Here is a 21,928-nt window from a genome sequence, read left to right on the forward strand (position 1 = left end):
TGAAGTCAATAAGTGGGCCTTTCTGCAAGACTTGGTTATAATATGATCCCACTTTGTTCCATCTTACAAGTGTCTTTGAGGTTTTATTTTCCTGGGGGAGAGGGCGGGGAAGGTGTGCGTTGTACCATTTATTGTATTTTAAATGTATTTACATAAAGTATTCGTGTGCCAAGAAAGGCAAGTACAGAAAATGCCTTGTGTGTTTGTGTATGCGCTACAGAGATAGTTGTGTATCCAAGGTCAAATATCGGCAGAGCGAACTACGCTTTCAATTCTTCCGGTGCCATTAAAAGTAGTTCTGTTAATTTGTTGAATAGAGAGAGACCTATTTACCCAGGTGTGGCTCCAATCGTTTTTTTTTAAATACTAGAGATACACGCTCGCAACTACAACTTTACAAGGAAAAGCTAATCATCCATGGAATATGTGGAGGTTGGCCATTAGTATTGCTGAAACACATGCTTGTGTTTGCTTTCTGTGCTGTCCGATTTGCTTCTTGATGTGCAGCATTCCTTGGGGAATAATCATTAGCAAGCTGCTAGCCATGGGCACTTAAACATTGATAATGGGCTCCTTATTGCCATTTGTACATTGTAGTGGCTACAGTTTTTCGTAGTAAAGTGGTACTAAGTGTAATATTAGATAAAGGATTTAGGTTCTGTTTTTAGTTCTTGATTTTAGCAAGAGTTGCGGAAGATTGATTGAAGCTATTGTAGCCCAGCTACATGTGTTTGTGGGTTTGCCTGATATTCCTCTTGTACTACAGGTACCTGGTGTTGCTGAAAATCGACCTTCAGTGCTCCGAGGAGATCATCTCTTTGTAACCCATGCCAACCACCGCGGAGGGCAAAATATCATTCGGTACAAAGGCTATGTGCACGCTGTGGAACTTGAACAAGTCAAGCTGGGGTTCTCTCAAAAGTAAGACTGCTAGTGTTTTCTCAATCATGAATAATTTTACTTTGTACTGGGTGTGTCACTGAAGCCATGTCGGGTTTGAGGGGAGGAATGTAGATAAACTGGCATAGTTCTACTTTATGCAATACTCGATGTTCTTGTTATTGCGTAGCTACTACCCGTTTGCTTTGTTTGTGCTCCTCTGTAGTTTGTTGGTGTCAACCTAACTCTAGTCTGTTGCAGCGCGTGCCAAGTTGAGGAAATAAGCACCCAAAGCGTTTAACATGACTGAATAAAAGCACAAAAACTAAAAATGAAGCCATAAACTCGACTAAAATAAAGCTAGGAGCCATTAACTAGGACAGTGGTCCACTCAATTAATAAAATACAGCACTTTTTTTTATACCATATATCCCATCGTAGATGCATGCCTTCTCTTTCTTAAATTACATTCGGACAGTTTTTTCAAAGGAAATCTGCCAGGCAAGACCCCTCACAAACAGTGTTGGGCTTTACTTGATCATCACTTTTTGTTAATACATAGTCCTTTATGTTTATTGTCCGTCAGCTGTAAAATTGAAACCTTTCACTGTTCCCTTCTTTGAAGTAAAGAGACAAGATTTTAATGAGATGACTCCTGGTTTGGCGTGGTGGCAAGTAAAAGATCATTTTTGACTAACGCCAAAGACTGGTTTGTCATGGCCGCGCCCATAGTCGATCCCCAGATCATGCGTGCCAGCTACCAGAGCCTCATGACTTTGACAAACCGTCAGGAGAATTTGTACTTCTGAAGTCTCTTTCAGGTTCCTCAATTCTGCACTTTGGTGAGGAGTGTTGATCTGTCTTTGCCATCCTACTTTTCTTGTACCACAACCCATTGGAGTACGTTGGTTATAAGATTTGGCTTAAATTTGTAAGTGTGTAGTGAGGTGGCAAATCTATTTTACCTGTAAAGCAACCAAAACATTAAAGCAAGCCGTAAAACCCAGGTTAGTCCAACTTATAGCTTTAGCTACCAAAACCAACGAATTCAGCAGGAGTTCAACAACTACATATCTAAGTTAGTGGGTGCCCACACTGTCCACTGCCTTGGACCGTGCCCTACTGGAGGGTTTTGACTTTCATAAAAAAGGTCTGAAGGTTAAAAAAAAAAAAAGAAAATGTGACCAGGGCAACCCACTTGGTATACCCAACCTCTGCTCTATTGCAGAGAACCTAAAATTGCACCTCCATAGAAAACAGTGACTTTTGATTGGTGCTTTAGTTTTTCTTGGTGCTGTTTTACCTAAACATTAAAAATATACCTCTAGTTTCCCTGAATTAATTTTATCTGCTGTTTTTGCTCAATCTTCCTCCATTTCGTTATTAATTGGTTTGAGATCTTATTGTTGTGTTCTTTTCTTAAAAGTTGTTGGTACTGCTTGAACTTACTGTATACTTGATTTGGGATTTCCTGCTACTTGTACCATAATTACCAGGGTTTGAGCAGAGATTCCCCCAGAACTGTGTTTGGACTTAAAGGGTTTGATTTAGTATGGGTACCACCCTCCCCAAATTATTAGCCCGTTTTCTGACAATGATACCACATATTTGTATGTAAAATTCTAGGTGCACTCATTATTACGTTTAATGCATAATAATCTTTTTAATTGTGTAAGAATAAGTCAGTCTAGTTATTTGACTTAACAAAAAGTGGATTCATTTGAAATAGTTATGAGGGTTGTGATTGAGACCAGTGTATGCATTAATTCCAGAAACGATGTGGGTGAATGCGGAAAATGTAGTCTTTTATACTTTACATTGTACACGTAGCAGTTTTAAAATTAGTTCAGAACAGCAGCACTCTCTTCATAAAACAATTTGATGTATATTTACTTAAGTTATATTCGTATTTTATAGTTTGGGTCTCCTACGGCTAACATTTAGTTTAACTGTTCATGTGATATTACTCATCTAATTTTGGGATTTTGGGATGTATGTGATAGCTGCTTATGTGATTGTGTTAGCTAAGCTTTTGTGCAACTGCTACTGTGTCAGAGTTGCCAACCCTGGATCATTTCTGTGTGATATAAGCCACCAAATATATTATAAAATAACAAAACGCATACCATAATGTGGACTGCAACAAGACACGATAGTCTGCTTCCTCTTACACATTCCTCAATCCAGGAAGTACACCTATCAGTCCTATAAATGACACGTTCCCAAATTGGTAAAGATCTTCAGCTACAAACACTGGCCTTGAGAAAACAACCAAAACATAGCTTTAAAAATTACTGCATTCACTCTGCTGATTATCCTGCTCAAACAGAAGCTTGCTTTTTGTGACTGAAACTTGGGTTAAACCTCATACCGTTTAAGACTGGAAGGAGGAACATGTAGAAGCAAAAAAACATATTTATTTGTGAAGATGGTAGTGATGAGAAAAATAGAGATTGCAGTTGAGAATGTTTGGTCTTCTCGCAAATGTTGGTAGTTTATTATGCAGGCGGATCGTTTTAAATCTTTTTGTGTTTTGCAGCCTTTTAGGCAAGTTTGTTGACCACTTGAAGTTTGATGTCACCTTCACATTTAATCGTCTGCCTCTGAGAGTGCAGCATAGAGCAGTGGAGCTTGCGGTACAGAACCACCTGAAAGATGTCCTCTTTCCTTCTGTGTCCTACGGAAAGTGCATCCTACCTCCTGGAACAAAACTGCGGTAAGGTCAGAATGGGAGAGTGAAACCAGTTTTATGTACTAGTTGTGAGGCTATAGTAAAACAAAATGGTGCTGAGTGCACTTTCAAGTGTGTTATTTTTGGGTTAAATGTTTTTACCTGGATAGTGGTGCTCTGAAAAACAAATGCTGGTGTTCTTCCAAGGTATGGGGTCCAGTAGTTACATTTACTATTATGCATTTGGTTGCAATTTAAGTATGCTTTCTCAACTACAACTTTGCTGCAAATTGATTAAAGAAAACCTTGCAATCACTTTTTTTCTAGTTTACAAACTAGCTGGGTATAGTTTATTAGCACTATTTTCTTGTAAGAAAGGTCACCAATCTGTTAACAGTGGGGAAACACCCCAAATTGCCTCTGCATTGTGTGCTTCTGTATGGGAGATGTTGGGAACTGCTTTAAACCATTGGCATCATTCAGTTCACCCTGTTTTCTTCTCTGATGTGTTAGAGGCCTGAGAGGGGAGGTCCTGTGGTAGTGTTTTCATATTTATAACTGAGATTTACACAATGGGATCCTCAGCAGTTTGCTTTTTGATAGCATTTTTAGGCTAACCGCAAGAGTCATTGGGACTTTTTGACTGTCAGATCTGAACAACTTGTAAAACTTTCAACCAATCTCCCAGCTACCTTTCTTGGCCAAAGTTCTTGAGCAACATGTGCTCAAAACTCTCTTGGAAGAACACCAGCTGCTACACACACAACAAGCAGGATTCAGGGCCCACAACAGCACTGAGTTGGTGATGCTCTCAGTGCTTGATGAATTGAGGCTAGTAGCTGACAAGAAGATTCCCTTGGCACTGATCTTATTGGATCTCTCAGCCGCGTTTGACACGGTTGACAATGCGCAGCTGCTAGCCCGTGTCCGGCGGCTGGGAGTATCCAGGAAAATCGGTCTCAAAAAGTCCAACTGGGGGAATGTGGGTCTAGGCACGGTGTCCTACGTTGGGGGGGAGGGTCCCACAAGGCTCTGTGCTGTCCCCCTTGCTATTCAATATTTATCTCCAGCCGCTGGTGGAAGCAGTGGCAAAATTAGACTGCCATATATTCAACTACGCTGATGACACCCAGCTAATTGTCCGAGTTAATAACTGTCCCCAAGCACAGCTCAATGTCCAGAACATCCTCCAACTCGCCATGAACTGGATGACTTCTAATTCACTGTAAGCGAACCCGGATAAGACAGAGGTGCTGGCTCTAACCACAGAGGCCTCACCCTGGTCAAATCTTTTCTGGCCCCAAAAGCTCAGTACCACCCTGACACCAGTACCAGTTGTAAGGAGCCTTGGGATCAAATTAGACACCAAACTAACTTTAAACAATCAGGTTTCAGCGGTAGTGGGGAACTGCACAAGTTTTTTGCGGCAACTCCGAAAGCTTTGTACCCGGCTGTCATCCTCTACCATGCGTACCATCGTGACGGCCCTAATACTATCATGTTTGGACTATTGCAACGCAGTCTACACAGGGCTCCCTGACAAACTCCTGGAGAAACTCCAGGTGGTTTTAAATGATGCAGCTAAGCTGATTTTTAAATTACCAAGAAGAGCACATGCTACCCCCCCTGCTAAAACAGTTACACTGACTCCCTGTCAAGCAGAGGGCCAGGTTCAAGGGTCTTTGTATTGCGCATAAAGCTAAACATGGAGTGGCGCCCAAATGTATCAAAGATCGCCTGAAGCCCTATGTGCCCAGACGCCACCTCCGGTCATCTGAGGCCTGCCTGCTGGCCTGCCCGCGCTTTAACAGAACTACTTTGGGGGGGACTGGCTTTTTCAGCCGTAATCCCCCAGATCTGAAATAAGCTTCCGGACAATATGCGTAGGGAACCCATGCTACTTTAGGAAAAAACTTAAAAACCATTCTGTTTACTGAGGCGTTCGGCTAAATCCTCCTTCAATGCACTGACTATATTTGGAACCAAGGGACTCCGGTCAACGCTACTAGCGCCTAGAGACCTTTGGTGATTAACGCTCTATAAATCTAATCTAACAAAAATCATCTATGAATTTGTTTCGTTCTTTCACAATTTATTCAGTTTGTTGCTTCTTAACAAGATTTCAGGGAATCCCTTACCGTCCTTTTAGAGTAGACTACAGAAGCAGTGTAGCAGTGTGAGGTAAGTATAACCCTATCTGTTGTGGATGAGGCTTCAATAGCCTGAAATACAAAATCAACTTTCTTAGCGAGGATCTAAATAGCAATGTTACTAACTTAAATATGACCTCACTTAGCCCTACTGGAGGTAAAAACATATGCATTAGTCGCCTTCGCAACCCTATGAAAGTTATCCTCCACACACCCTTACGATACCACACAACCAGCCATACCACTAGCTAAAAAACCCCACTGACTAACCAAATCTATCTGAGGCGGACATTATAGACCTATTACAATCCTATCAAGATGTAGCTCAGACACTCACTTAACCAACCTATGACATGCCGATCATTTTAATCGGCAACACATAAATATCACGCTGGAAGGTGCAGACGGCCAACCCCAATAACTTGATCTGGAAACTGCTAATCCCGTACCACAAGAACAAGCACTAGAAGTCAGAGACAACACTAAAGTGAGTACAGATCGGTGGATAAACCTGGCACAAACATTGCCAAATCTATCTTATTTCATGAGAGTGACATGATATTCCGAACCAAGACTTTGGTAAATCAGTCGTCCACTCCCTTGATAGATATCCTTGCACCTCCTAATTTTACGATCAAACAACTCGATCATCCTCAACGACTGGTCGGATGGATTGCAGTTATGTACGGACAAGGCAGTGCAACTTCTCTACCAGCCAGCAGGGACAACCTATTGTTCCTCTAACAACTAATGGAAACCACTACGGTACACTCCCTATTACACTCAAACTCCATCTTTCTAAGCGGCTTCAGTCTCCACTGGAAAAATGAGGAAGACATACAGGTCACTACTCCTGAAAAACGTACTTAGCAATCATAAACTGGTACAAGGGTGCACAGGTGTGACCCTCACCAAAAGGGGCTATGCTTGATCTAATCATAACAAAGAGATGCCATTACCACAGATGCCATCATCTCAAATGACTGGTCAGTTAATCGCCAAATCATTTTCTATATTGACACCCACACCAAAATGTCAAGAGATCAAACAAAAACACTGTATGAGAGACACTCGAAACATTAACTGGGATGACCAGACTTCCCTGTGCTAGAGGAACCTTCCCCCACTAAACAAACTAAGGAGCATACATAAGCTTACTAAGCACTACAACCAAAAAATGTCAGATACATTAGAGGTGGTAGTTATGGTCTACCTCAAAAGACACAAAACAAATTCTCCCATCCTTGGTTCAACAAAGACTTATACAAAGCAAGCAGTGGCAAAGCCAATAGACCTTGCCTCTGTGAGAGCTAAGGGCTGTGCCAGCGTCGTATAGCCATGTTGTACAGCAGTGTGGCTGCTGTTCAGAATGGCTAAAAGTTAGTGGCATGGTATAAAGGAGGGGAGTAGCATGGAGTGGTGTAGAGTAGAATAGATTTTTGTGGAGTAGGGCGAAGCAGCGCAGGCTGAGCCACGCATGTGCCTTAACCCCGCATATGCCTTAACCACACATATGCCTGAACCACACATATGCCTGGTTAAGGCAGTGCCCTGTCTAGATGCACAGATGGCCGGGCACAGGAAGAGGAAGGATTGGGAGAGGATGCGGTCTGTTAAGTAGGTCTGGGTTTTGGGGAGTGGGGGTAGTTTTTATGGGTGGGGTAGTTTTTAGGGCTGCAGGAGGGTCAGGATTGTTTATAGGGCAGGGGTCGGGTTTTATGGCTCAGGGAAGGGGGTGGTTGTGGTAATTTTTCTGGGGTGGGGCAGTATATAGGGCAAATGGAGGGAGGGCTTGGGTTGGTTTTAGGACATGGGAGTCTGTTTTTAGGGCTTGGGGCAGGGGGAGGAAGGGGTTTTCATGGCTGGGGGCAGTGTAAGGGCTCAGGGGCTGGGTTGGACGTTTTTAGGACATGGGGGTGACTTTTGAGGCTCAAGGCGGAGGGAGGAAGGGACAGTTTTTAGGAATGGGGACAGTTGTAGGGCTCAGGGCGGGTCTGGGGTTTTGGTTGTTTTTAGTACATGGGGCAGCGTTTTGGGGTGAGAGGGCTGGGATATGAACTTTACCATGCATATCCCTTTACCAATCATGCTTTTGCCACGAAATTGCGTGGTAAAGGAATGGGTTAAGACGCATTTGTTGTTGGGGCAGCTTGGTATAGGCAGGCGTGGTTTAGCCATGCGTGCTTCTGTCATACAACCGTGGAGTGGCATAGAGTGAGGTGAAGTGGCATAGAGTACAACGGCAAAGAGTGGGGTGGTTTGGAGTTGCATTGTGTGGAGTGGCGTAGAATAGAGTGGTCTAGAGTAGTACAGTTGTGTGGAGTGGCATAGAATAGAGTGGTGCAGAGTAGTACAGTTATGGGTGTAAGTAACTAAATTGTCAATAGCGACAGCAGATAGGTTGAAAGCAACAAAAAAAGGAAGCCATATGTCTGTGTTAAATTGAGGCACATTGCATGTCCAGGAATAACACTGGGCCACTTATAAAATATAAAAATAGTGTTTTACAAAAAAGATAAGGAAGAACAAAGATGAGGAGGAACACATACTTAATGCATTAACCAAGGAGGACCTAAGACAAGGAAGGAAGGTAAGCTTATGGGCAAGCAATCTAAAGACTGCAAAAGAGTGACAACAAAAACAACTTATGGTATACTGTGGGTGCATTGTAAGCCCATTGAATTGTGAACAATCCATCTCGCTGCACACTGGATGCTCTGTGTAAGCACAACCTAAAAAGCAAGAGACTCGGACGTGCTTAGAGAAAATATGAAGGCAAGAACCCTAATCTTGGCATGCAAAACCGCTATGGAAGGTAAGAAACCCCAACAACAAGACCATTGGGAATGCAAAAGCATCTTTTTTTCAAATCCCAACTAGACAGAGCCAAAAATAAGCCAGTGAAAATGTACAAAATTGTCAAGCAGCAAACAGGATCTTGCCATCCCACAGTGATCAAGAGTACCTACCAGGAAAACTGTAAAGCCTTCCAACCTTCAAGGAGAAAATACTGAAAATTTAACAAACAGCTGCATCGCTAAACAACATATTTCACGATCGGTGAGAAATCACATTAGTGGGCAAACCTCGAAACCACATTCAGCCCACTGAGACCTAGAATGAGGCCACATGGAGCGAGTTCAAAACCTCACTGAGGAGATCAACAAGATCCTAGCATCTATGAAACCAATATCTCATTTCCATCATTCAATCCGCCCCCCTCAATCATAAGTCATTATTCAATTCGTTTCCACTCAGGCTGAAAATAGTAAAGTCCTCATCAATTCAAGGAATTGTACTAAAATGTTTGAAGATGGCAAAAGTGACACCTCTCCTTAAAAATAGCTGATACTACAGATCTAAATAATTTCCATCCGGTGTCTAATACCCCCTTCCTCACGAAGCTGGTAAAGAAATGTATACTTGACCAATTATTATTAATATTTTCTTTTATTTGCATTTTTGTTATCAGCAGTTGTTGGTGTTGATATAACTTTACATGATATGACTTAAGGAATACAGTGGGATCAAACATGTCGACTCTATACATTCTTAACATGACATGTAAACAATTTACAGGTGGAAAGGATGGATGTGTCCTGCATATATCAGATTCTTGAAAAACCATTTGTAATAGTTACAGCAATTATACATAAACTAGATCAGGAAATTCACAATAAACACTATTCCGCCAAATGCCATGTCCCAACATTTATTTGATCCGATCTGCCCAATGCAGTTAAATGGGGTCCGTGTAATATATAATACATCTCATAATGCAATGTATGTTAACTTGAAAATAAACTTAATAACACAAACTAACACATCAGTTTCATTTCTTATTATTATAAATGATTGTGGCATTTGGGATGTTTATCTCCTGGTCTCAGGTCCCCATCTCACCGAACCTCGAATTAAAACAAAGTTGAGTTTGTCCCAGTCCTCAGATGCATCCAATGTGTCCTCCCCTGTGATGTCCGTGCATCGTTGATATGTATAATACCGGAGTCATAAGTTGTTTTGTGGAAGTGCATCAGCCCCGCCTCTGTCACCATCTAACGAGTTATCACTATCCAATTCCTGGTCGATTTGTTATAGTTCCCACAATATTGCGTCCCAGTATTTACGCCTACACACAATCTCCTGTTTATGTAGTGCCGTGCTCTCTACCTGTGCCCATACCATCAAAAAGTTTTTCCAGCTGGTGAGGGTTGGGGGGTGTTTGTTTTTCCATCCCTTGGTAACAGGGGATAGTATGCCCATTTATGATATAGGTCTGAATAATTCGGGATTTGGCATTCCGTGGTATTTACGTAGGAGTAGCCAGGATCGTGTCCCATTCGCTGTCAGTCCAAGGAGATCCCCTGTCCCCCTCCCACCTGGTACGGAGAGACATCAAAGTCTGTAGGGTGTGTTTTAATAGAGCTTTAGTCAGCCAATGTATTATGTGACTTCCATTGCCCATCACATGCAAATACTGAATAAGTAGATGCATTTCCGGTTTGGCGTTCATGTCTCCCCATGCCGTCGTAAGGGATCGTATAATCAAATTATGTAAAAGGAATTGACCAGCCAACAATTCGTATTTGTGATATAGAATGTCAAAAGGTGTCAGAGCGCCGTTCGTGCAAAGATCGCTGTATACTTAATGAATCATGTCAAGCTATTAAACAGTTCAGTCTTCTAGACAAGTTCAAGTCTGGTTTCAGACCAGGTCACAGCACTGAATCCGTTATCTTAATCATCATAGATGACACTTAACATACTGGACCAGAATGACTCCTACCATTCTCCTACTCTACCTATCTGTGGCGTTCTGCCCAGTTAACTACAACTGCCTACTAGAGTTACTTGAATGGGGCTTTTTGGAAATGTACAAAATGAAATCCCTTGATCACCCTGGATAAAAATCTCAGCATGCAGGCACACATCAGAGCATACACATCCAGTGCATTTCTCCAACTTCACCTCCTCCAGAAGGTGAAACTTGTAATCCCACCACCAGAGCCCAGGTCGCAGTCCAATCCTTAGTTGTATCCAGACTAATATGGGTGTATAAAACTAACTGGTTTACCGAAATCAAGCACAGCATCACTCAAGGTGTCTGTGAATGCCACTGTGAGACTAATAACTGACACTAGACACTTTGATCATATCACACCTGCTGTGAAGTCTCTCAACAGGCTACCAGTCAAAGCAGATCCAGCTGGAGATAGTGTTGATGAGGCATAACGCCTTACACCATGATACACAGGAGTACCTTAAAAAAACAAGCTCAAGATTTCAGGTGGTAGTTAATCTCTACAATGTGCCAACTCTCTCTTGCTGGAACCACTGAGATTCAGAAAAAAGAAGACCTGTCTCATTGTCTTTTTTAATCTTCTCGAGGGTGGTGTCAACGTCCGGGCCAAACAGTGTCGGGATTAATGGGCTGGTTGAGTATTGTAGTTTGAATGTCAGGTTTAAACCCTGATATGCGAAGCCATACTTGACGCCTCAACATCACGCTAGTGTTAATTGCTCTAGCCGCTGTATCTGCAACATCAAGCGCACACTTAATTGCAGCGTTTGAAATGAGCTTGCCCTCCTGTATCAGCATCTCAGCTGCCTCTTTAAACTCATCTGGAAGGTGTTGAAGGAGCTGCTCTAGGGTGTCGTAATGCGCCCTATCATATCATGCCAACAGTGCTTGTGTGTTCGATATGCGCCAGATATTGGCTGCCTGTGCAGCCACCCTTTTACCAGACGCCTCTAGCACTTTCGACTCTTTGTCTGGGGGAGGAGCTTCACCCGTCGTCTGGGAGTTCGCCCGTTTGCGGGCATTGGCGACCACCAAAGAGTCTAGAGGCAACTGTCCCCGAATATATGCTGGGTCTCCAGGTGCCGTTCTGTATTTCTTTTCAATACGTGGGTTCACCACTCTTGCCCTGGTTGGTTCCTTAAAGATTTCCGGTGCATGTTTGAGGACACCTTTGAGCATTGGAAGCGTTTTAACAGTTTTTTCTGCGGCAGAGAAAGTGTCAAACAAAAAAATCTTCTTCCACCATGTCGGCATGCATGTCCACCTTATGATTTGCAGCCGCCCGTTCAATCAAGGCATTGAATGCCGCTGAATCCTCAGTTGGGGATGTCCGCACAGCATAAACCTGGGGTCCTGTACCACTTGTTGGCCTCCCTGGTCACCAGTGTCCACCCATGAGTCCTGTTGCTCATCAGGGTCATTGTTATCTGGGAAATTGTACTGGTCATCCTGATCATCGTCATCTCCCCCTGAAGCATTGGGAGAGGGTGATGGGCTCCTCCTTGGGTGAGGATGAATATGTTCCACAAGGGCAGGAAGGTCCTGTGCTGGCCTTTTCTTCTTCAGAGGTATGACATATGATTCCAATGGTTGGGAAGTAATCTTTCTCTTATAGAGTGTCAATTTTCCCGTATCTGCGTCGATATAATGTTCAGATTGTTCTTTTGAAGCTTGAGGTCGACTCAAATGGCCACCCAACGAGTGTTGTGAGGCCTCTGTGTCCTTTGACACCGACCGGGGTGCAAAGGCCTTCGGTGCCACCCTCGGCGGCAGAGTGTAGAGGATCTGCTTGGGAGTCTTCGTCTGTGCATCCACCAATTTTTTGGCTGACGGCGTGTGAGTCGTCGACGGCAAAGTCTTCTCCCGAATCCGTTTGAGGGAGTCGGTGACTTGCTTTGTGAAGGAAGCGGAGGGTTTAGTTACCGATGACCCATGACCGTCCCCATCGGAGGAGCCCAGCGTCGACTAGGTGTCCGTGCGTACTGGAGCCTCCGACGCATCTTCGACCCCAATGGTTCGGGCCTCCTTCCTAGGCTTATGCGCCGATGCCGTTTGTTTTGGACCGGCTTCTTTGTGCTGTTGCGTAGGGCCTCCGGACTTCGGCTCGGGGCCCTTCGTCGACTGCGCTTCGACTGGGAGTTTGCCTGTTGGCGGCGCAGTTGCGTCCGATGGGCGTTCGACAGTCTTTGTGGACTTTGGTGGAGCAACCGTGCTCGACACGTGTTCGACGACCTTCTTTGAGGTCGGCTCCTTTGTCACCGTATGTAGCGGTGCCGTCTCGACAGCCTTCTTCGGTTTCGGAGCCACTGAAGGCGACGGAGCCGATGACGTAGCAGGCTTCTTCGGTTTCGATGGTACGTCGGCCATCTTTGTTGTGGCGAATCCGAAGGTTTCGGTTTTGATATGCGCAATGGCGGCTCCGCTGATGTGTCCGTGGCCGGGCCAGAAGGCGGGGCCGGGGATTGCGGTGCAGGGTCGTGGGTAAGGCCGAGTGGCGATCCCGTGACCTGAGCCTGAGTCATGTAACCTTCGGGGCATAGCTCTTCCTCCGAGCTATCTTCCGCGGCCCCATAAACTTCGTCGTCCCCTACCTCCTCGACTTATTCCAGGTCCTGGCCCTCAACGGGTTCTCCGGAATCGGCCTCGACCTCCTTCTATGGTGGTGAAATCTGCAGACGATGGCTTGGGCCTTCTGCCTCGGGGTCGTCGAAGATGTCGTCGGCCCGGAGTCGCTCGCCGGGCCTCAAGGCGCGCCGCGCGCCAAAGCCTGAGCGTCTTCTTCGACCTGAACTTCGAACAGACCATACAGCTGGCCTCGTCGTGTTCCGGCGAGAGGCATTTGTTACAGACTGGATGCACGTCGATGTGTGGGTACTTTGAACCACACACGGGGCAGAACTTGAACGGACTCCGTTCCATCGTAGTTTCGTCGGGGTCTTGCTGCGACGACAGGGCCTCGATGTCCGAAGAGTTACTCGACTCCGCAGAAGACCGACTCCTAGAGTCGGATGAAGCACGAGACCGAACGCGAACAATACCGACGAGTTAAAAAAAAGGCCTTTTGGCCTTAGAAGTAGTTTTTTTCGATTCCGACTAGGAGACGTCGAAATCACATCCGAACCCAATGGCGGAAAAAAACAATCTGGGGATGGAGTCGATGCCCATGCGCACTGTAGTCCAGGGGAGGAGCCACCTATCTCGTGATACTTCGAAGACTCTTCCAGGACAACAATGTGCAATCATCCGGACCCAACACTAGGCGGCGATCTATGCAATAGATATGAATGTTAGCAGCCCTACATGCCAAGAACAGATGCATACTGGTAAGTAGCATATTCACTCTAGCCCGCCAGAGGTTTAGTTGAATTCATCAATAAACTCTTTAAAGAAATAGGTTAAAAGGATTTTTCAAGGCAGATTCTTAACATAATGCAAGGTACTAACCTAGCTCGACTCAGAGACCCTTACAGCAGGGTGAATGTGTTCACTTAGATGCACATATACCTGGATCTACTGGCACCACGCCAGAAGACCTATCTTGAACAACAAACTCTCTTGTGATTATTATGGTTTGTGTATATTAGATACTATGTTATGTAACGCATTGTGGGGTTTGCTTTTCACAGCACTCTAAAACCTTTCGATCACGTTTTCCTGTTATAAAAGTCTTTAAATAAAAATACAATAAAAATTGCCTTCTAGGCAACTCACTAGTGTATCATACGGACCAACAGCATACTGACATCACACTGGACTTCACAAATGACTTGTCTGTTTTCTCTGTATAAATAACCTTCAAAAGGTTTACTGTATTCAACATTGTGATGGCTGGACGACATTGGCTGGTGCAGGATTTATAAAAAATAATTACAAATTAATGCCCACATCGCACAAACTTAAATTTTTGGGTTTATGGGAAAATCTAAAAACGGTGACTGGGAGCTTCACGCTTGTGTTATTTCCGGTGAATCGGATCTTCAGTGTTAGTCTCCTGCAAACTGGAGCGTGGAATTCTTACCCTGAATGCGTATCATGGATATTGATTTGGTTAGCATTACATGTAATGTCTATTGATTGATGGTTGAAATACCTGTGTCATTCAGCTTCAAATTTACTTCGCAAACGTGAATGTATGATTGTCTTTATACAAGTTATATATTTTTTAGAATATGCAGAGGTATAGTTTAACACTGGACGACAGCATGGCTAAAAGAGACTTATGTCTGCATGTGCGGATCTAAGGCACGGACAGTGATTTGCTTAGGATTGCTCTTTTTGATTGTTTGGAGAATGTAAGATTATTCTGTGTCCACATTACAGAAAGTTAACCTCTAGTAATTGTTTACTTCTACTGATTGGTACTGATAGCTAGTGGATCCCATTCAGGATATTACCTTTCCTGTCTCTGTTCTTAATTTATTTAGACTCTTCGATCGCAACCTGGAGGGTAACAAGGAACAGTTCAATGCTGTTCATCAGATAGTGACTGGATCCTCCAGGCCGGCTCCATACCTGATTTTTGGGCCACCTGGAACTGGGAAAACGGTCACCCTTGTTGAATCAATTAAGCAGGTAACTATATGTGTTACATTCTCTTGCACTTTGTGTTCTTGCAGTTAAATCATTTTAGTTTAGAAGTGACTCTTCTTCTGAAGGATTGTCATCGTTGCTACGCGTTTGCGCAAGTGGTAAGAGACATATTTTGCATTGGGATTTTAGCACACCACCCAAGATAACAGATATTTGCTAAAACCTTTTTGGCCTATTCGCTTTGCTGGAACTGTACAGCATCAGCAAAAACAATTGTTGCTAATTCTATACCAAAAAAAAGCATTGACCTAGATACATACATGGGTGCCATTTTTTCTTTTATTGTATTGACGGAGGATGCCACATAGAGCAGTAAACTAAAACAAAATACAAATTTTGCTCGTGAAAAACTAGTTTTTGAGAAACTGGGCAGCCTGTAAGAAATGGCAGGCACTAGACACTCAAAAAGGACAATGTGGGGTGAGGGAGCAACAAAAAGGGTGGAATGGACAGAGGAGAAATAAATGAACCTGAGGCTAAAAGAGGTAATAATTTTTGTTTTAAACAAATACAGGTTGGGGAACAGAAATGGTCGGGTGGGGTCGAAAAGAGGGATACATAGAATGCCGACTCGGGTATTGGGGTGGCCATGCTGGGTCAGTATTTGGGATGCTCTCAAAGAAACGTGCACCCTCACAAAGTACTTGTAAAGGAAAAGTGACCTGCGTGTGAGCAGGAGAAGGGATAATAGTCACACAGTCAAAAGAATGGCAAATAAACTGTGCTTCAGGGGACTGACAATCAAAAAAACACTGGGAAGGCCCGGAGGTCTTGCCTCTGGGACCTATTGGCTTTGCCAACGCCTTTCTAGTGATGGTGTAGAGCTTCAGAAATATACTGTGCATAGCATGACCAAAAGCAAAAAATCAAATCAAATATGAACTACTTTTTTATTACTGATACGTGATGGATCCACACATAAAATAAAAAAGCATTGGCATAATCCATAGTTTTCGCCTTTGGGACCTTATAAGTTTAGCGATGCAGCAGATTTTCCCCTATTAGCATGCCCACACTCAACATTCGTACAGTTTTTATTTAAAGTCGATATGAAATGAGCCGAGATGAATGGGCAGCATGCCTGGAGTATTGGTGCCAAGGCGGTTCGTGGCTGGTGTAATGGTGATAAGCATACATTTGTGACTATTGACCTTGGCAGCATTATTATGATATATTGAGAGGGTGGCTGTATAAAAGGGGGGCATGCTGTATTAATGATGTTGCATGGTGCAGCACTGCTTACTATTTACTTCTAGTAAATAGAGGCTTGCCTGATCTTGCCCCAAACCCCTTCTGTTGTTTTCTGGATTTTAAGAATGAAAAGGAAGTATATGCGATGCGGAGCAATTCGCGCCATGTGTGCAGTGGAGGTAATCAGTGCCCCAGTGTTATTCCTGGCTCAGAAGACGGAGGGGAAGAGTATCGAACAATAGGAGGGGGTTAAGAGAGGAGTAGAGAACTGGAGTCAAAGGTCCCAGGGAGGCTCTGCAACAAACAAGCCTGCCCATGCTGTTCACGGAGAAGGACCCCTCTCAGACTCGTGCCCGGAATGCAAACTCCGGCAGAAACGAAAGCTACGAGCTTGCCTTGACACCGGGGTGCGCAATAAAAGGGCTGCCTGGCAAGTCAAAGTCCGGGAGTCCCAGATGGGACCTAAAAATACCCTGCAGACGGCATACTGTAAATAGTTCAGGGCAGCCGTCCTCCATCGCCGGGCATTCTGTGCAACCAATTATAAACCGCCTGATTATAAAAGGGCATGAGAAATTTCCTTGCAAACCAGTGTGCCCTGAAACACACAAGCACTATTTTCACAACTTGGCAAATATTCTAGTTACAGGGTGGTTCTTATGCCCTATGTCTATGCTGGTGCAAGTGAATAATTCTGAAAAATAACTTGTGTAAATCGCATATCAGTATTTAAACCGCAGTGAAATCAAATTGGCAACAAATCATCAAACCATAGTTAGCAGCTGAGTGATTACGTTCTAAAATCAAACACGAGAAGCCTGCCCCGCGCAGTTCTTGGAGAAGGACCCCCCCCTCACTCATGCCCGGAATGCAAACTCCGGTGGAAAGCGAAAGCTAAGGTTAGAAGTCAGCAAAATGCAGAAAGCAGGAACTAAAGAGAGCTGGAAGAGATGGCGCTAAAACAAGAGAGATCCAGAGAAATGAGGACAGACGGATTGAGCCACAGACCAAGCAAGGGAAAAAATAAATGAGGAAGATAGAGAAAGGGAAAGCAGGAGGAAAATAGAATGAGAGAAGAGAGGGTGAGAAAGACCGACAGAAGAAAAGGTAGCAAGAAAGTGAATGGAAATAGGATAGAGGGTGAAAAGACAAAAAGAAATAAGAAGAAAGTGGTACAACTAGAGAGAGAGGCAGCGGGCCAGTGAAAAGATGAATAAGAGCGCAGGAGAACAAGTATTTTGAAAAACAAATGGCCCCTTTGCGCGCCGCTGTTTAAAACAAGCCTAGCAGTGCTGCTTGCGTGCGCACACAGGTTGCTCATTTTCAAGCACTGCACTCGTGCTTGCGGCGCGCCCCTGCTTGCTCCCGCAAGGTGGATGCTGCCACAAGCACGAGTGTGTGCATCAAAATGAGCAAAGCGACGGCTAAAGGTCCTCCTAAGCGCATGCGCGCTGCGTAGGCGAGACCTAAAAATGAATGAAATAGCTGTAACACCAGAGTTTTTTGTGTTGCCTTTTTCTTTGTTTTTAGGGTGGATGAGTTGGCATTTATTTTCTGTCGAAAAGGACAGTGGGTGTTGGGCCAATAGAGGAAAGGGTGGAGGAAAGCCACAGGGAGTGCCGGTAGAGGGGAAAAAGCAGTACCCAAAAGAGCAAAATGGAGTATGGAAGAAATGCACCATAGAAAGCACTCTTGTGGAGTGCTTAAGCGAAAAGAAAAAAGTAACTTCCGAATAGTGGGCAGTGGAAAGACAGAAGCCAGCCAATAAGAGATTGTAAACAGGCTATGCTCCAGAGGGTGGCAAATACAAGATGTACAATTTAGGATAAGAAATGCCTATGAATAAGAAGCAAGCAACTGAGAATCCAAAGGAAATAAATGGGCCGGCTTTAAGCCCCTGTACGTTCTTGGTAAGCCCACATTATGTATTTTACAACAAGACAGTACGTGCTGTTTAGTAGGCTCAAAATAGAGGACGAAAGGTAATGGAATGAGAAGCAAGCAAATGAGTGACAATAAAGCTAGCTAATGATAATCATTGAGTTGGCTGTAAGCCCACTGTAAGTGTTTTGGTATGATCCATAAGGTCTTTGTTGCTAGCTGTGACCAAGAAATGCTTTGTAGTGGTCCCTGACAAATTGTAAGGCAAAAGCAAGGTGAAACTATTTGGAGTTTTTTTCCCCTGAGACTGGCTTTCAGGTAATTCATTCTTCTGCACAATTGTTGTTCACATCAAATAAAAAATGTTCGCACCTAAATTTTCTATGATAACATCACTAGCCCTGGGACAGGCAGACACGCAAGACTGGAGAGACATGTGACCGGTCTACCATCTGGGGATGAAAAAACGAATGGCATGATTTTGACTAACGCAAGATGTTAGCTTTACTATTTTTAAGGTCAAGTATTTTTTTTGTTTAATCTTTTATTACCATCATACTAAGCTTATGAGCCTTGAAACTGGAGAATGCCAGTTATGAGCCATCTCTACACACTGGCACTAACTACTTTGTCAGTGTGCCAAACTGAGACAAAGTTAGTTGGGCTGCAACCTCTCCACAAAACAATGATCAGTATCTGAGTGAGATGTGTTTCTGTTAATGATTAGTTCTGGGCAATATCAAAAGGATGAGTAGTGGACTCTATATCTGCTTTTATAACAGAAAAGCACCCTCAAGAACACTACGAAGCAATAGATATATTATAAATATTTATTTATTTAAAACTTTGTCCTAGTGCACATAAAGTGAATAGTAACTATGGAAAAACAAACAGAATAGTAGCTGTAATGCTTATGAGCAAAGTGAACAGCAAAAATATTGCAACATATTGGTTAATGCATAAACCTTTGTTTATGTTGATATTTGCAGTCTTACTCCTCCCTTTGGGCCTAATGCTGGCTGGCCAACTGGCTTTTTAATGCCTGCGATCAGCTAGTTCCTCACAAAAAATGGACACCTAAACGAGCCTCCCCTACGGCTCCTTGGTATTCAGAAGAGCTCAGGGCCAAGAAACTGGCCTGTAAACACGCTGAAAGGACATGGCGTAAACATTACGCTGAATCCGATAAGGAAAAATATAAAACTGCATTTCTGGTTATAAACAAATACTTCTAGAAGTAAAAAAAGAGTATTTTTCTCTGCAAATATCTAAGGCTGAACACAATTCAAAGGAACTTTTTTAAACCATTATTAAATTATCAAGCCCCAACACTGCTAAGATACAGGGCGACCCAGAATTCTGTAACAAGATTGCAGAATTTTTCAGAGTAAAAATAGAAACTTGATGAGGAAAATAGGGCCGTCCCTGCGAGATCATTGGATTCATTCACCCTGTTGGAAATACCATATACTATCAAACTGCTGGATCTCATTGAATCTGGTGCACCCAGTGACCCCTGTCCAGTGTGGATTATTAGGCAAATCCCTGACTTAATAGAAACTGCACTTACACCTTTGCTTAATGCAGTTCTATCCTCCGGAATCTTTCCCAAATTATGGGAAAAAGCCTCCGTGCTGCCACTTCTGAAGAAACAGTCACTAGACCCTAAAGACCCTAACAGCTATAGACCGATTTCTAGCCTTCCGCTGCCAGCGAAATTGCTAGAAAAGGAAATGAACAAACAACTTAGTGATTTTTTTGTCGATCAATAACATCTTAGACCCATCGCAATAGGGGTTCAGAGCTTTTCATAGTACTGAGCTGGCCTTATTAAAATCTATGGAGGAAATCAGAGAGGCTGTCGATAAGGGAGGAAATGCCATACTAATCCTATTGGACCTATCCGCGGCCTTTGATACCGTTCACCACAAGGTACTGTTGAATTGGCTTTTGGATAGAGGGGTAAATGGCTCGGCATGGGAATTGTTGCGATTGTTCATATCGGACAGGTCTCAAACAGTTGACCTTGACGGGAACATCTCAGAACCTTTTACACTTCCATGTGGGGTGCCACAGGGCTCGACACTCAGCCCTACACTTTTTAATATCTATGTGGCGGGCATCATCAGGTCCTTCGGTTTCCAGCTCACCTCCTATGCTGACGACACACAAATTGTGTTGTCACTGACGGAGGGAGCGGAGAAGAAGGCGGGTGATCTTTTCCATGAGTGTATGGGCTCTATCTCAGCCTGGTTGTCCTCTAATTGCATAAAATTGAACTCCGGTAAGACCGAGGTTTTGAAATTTGGTAACCATCCTTTCGTCTGGACACCAGAATGGTGGCCGGAGGATCTGGGTTTATGTCCTGAACCATCAAGGAAAGCCAAGAATCGGGGGGGTCATGGTGGATAATAAACTCACCATGGGGGACCAAGTGAACATGGTGACTTCAGCATGTTTTATGGTCACCAGAATTATCAAGAAAATAAAGGTCTTCCTGACTAAAGATAATCTCAGGAAGGTGGTAACAGCATTAATAATGTCCCGTCTGGACTATTGCAACAGTCTATATCTTAACATTCAAAAACAACATATGAACAGGTTGCAATTGGTCCAGAACGCGGCAGCCTGAGTGCTGACCGGAACATCCAGGTTTACCTCTGGCAAGACAGATCTAAAAAAAACTACATTGGCTCCCAATAACTAACCCTGGGCGTAGTGTGCGGAGTGGGGCTCCGCGGAGCTACGCGAAGTGGGCGCACAACTACGCCCACCCGCGCACTCCGCGTAGCCCCACTCCGCGCCGCCCGCCTCCCTCCCGCCCTCCCTAAATACATAAATAAATGTATAAAAAGCTTTTAAAAACACTTACCTTGTCTGCCGCGTCCCCGGGGCTCCCTCTCGCCGTCCCGCCGTTCGCGCCGCCACCGAATCGGATCCTAATGCGCATGCGCGGGCGGCCGCGCATGCGCATTCCTCACGAGAAATGCGCATGCGTGGCCGCCCGCGCATGCGCATTAGGATCCGAAATGGCGGCGCGCATCGCGGGACGGCGAGAGGGAGCCCCGGGGACGCGGCAGACAAGGTAAGTGTTTTAAAAAGCTTTTTATACATTTATTTATGTATTTAGGGAGGGCGGGAGGGAGGCGGGTGGCAGCCGGCTACGCTCCGTCTGCGGAGCGCGCGTAGTGCCGCCTGGCTACGCCGGCTACGCAAAATGCGTAGGAGGCGGCACTCCGTGCACTCCGTGCACGGAGCGTAGCTGGCCGCCCAGGCTTACCAATAACGTTAAGATCACGCTTTCAAGCACTTTCTATCGTCTTTGAAGCGGTCAATGGTATTGGTCCGGAGTTCATTAGGAAGAAATTCTTAGTATATCCCAGGGCGAACATTAAGATCTACCGGATCTAAACTCGTTCAAACCCCACTTTTCAAAAAACAATTGGAGAGGTAGAAGTTTTGTTCATTGTGCAGCTAAAGCCCGGAATGAACTCCCATTCCAACTCAGAAATGCTCCAGACCTCATCTCCTTTCGCAAGGACCTTAAGACATGGCTTTTCTCTTACTGCTAGGCCCTATGTTTCTCAGGCATTCAGTACTTTACGCCAGGACACCTAGGGTAATCGCGCGCTGTACAAGTATTAATAACATAATAATGCGAGTTTCCGAGATAGATCACACCTGTATACCTTTTATGAACAATGAGTCTAATTTGAAATGTAATGGCATTGCCATGGCAGGCAGGCTGATAAGTCCAGCAAGTGA

The 21,928-nt window shown here is 44.2% G+C and overlaps 1 protein-coding gene across 2 annotated transcripts in view; it reads left to right on the forward strand.

The window, feature by feature from the left end:
* MOV10 (Mov10 RNA helicase) overlaps positions 1-21,928 on the forward strand; it is a 365,220-nt gene that overhangs the window by 124,957 nt on the left and 218,335 nt on the right. For both annotated transcript variants that reach the window (XM_078644471.1, XM_078644472.1), the window contains exons 8-10: positions 767-921; positions 3,419-3,595; positions 14,926-15,073. In XM_078644471.1, the coding sequence (XP_078500597.1) occupies positions 767-921; positions 3,419-3,595; positions 14,926-15,073 (480 nt within the window). The remainder of the gene's footprint in view (positions 1-766; positions 922-3,418; positions 3,596-14,925; positions 15,074-21,928) is intronic.

The sequence above is a fragment of the Lissotriton helveticus genome, chromosome 5_1 (assembly GCF_964261635.1).
Source record: "Lissotriton helveticus chromosome 5_1, aLisHel1.1, whole genome shotgun sequence".
NCBI classification, from domain to species: Eukaryota; Metazoa; Chordata; class Amphibia; order Caudata; family Salamandridae; genus Lissotriton; species Lissotriton helveticus.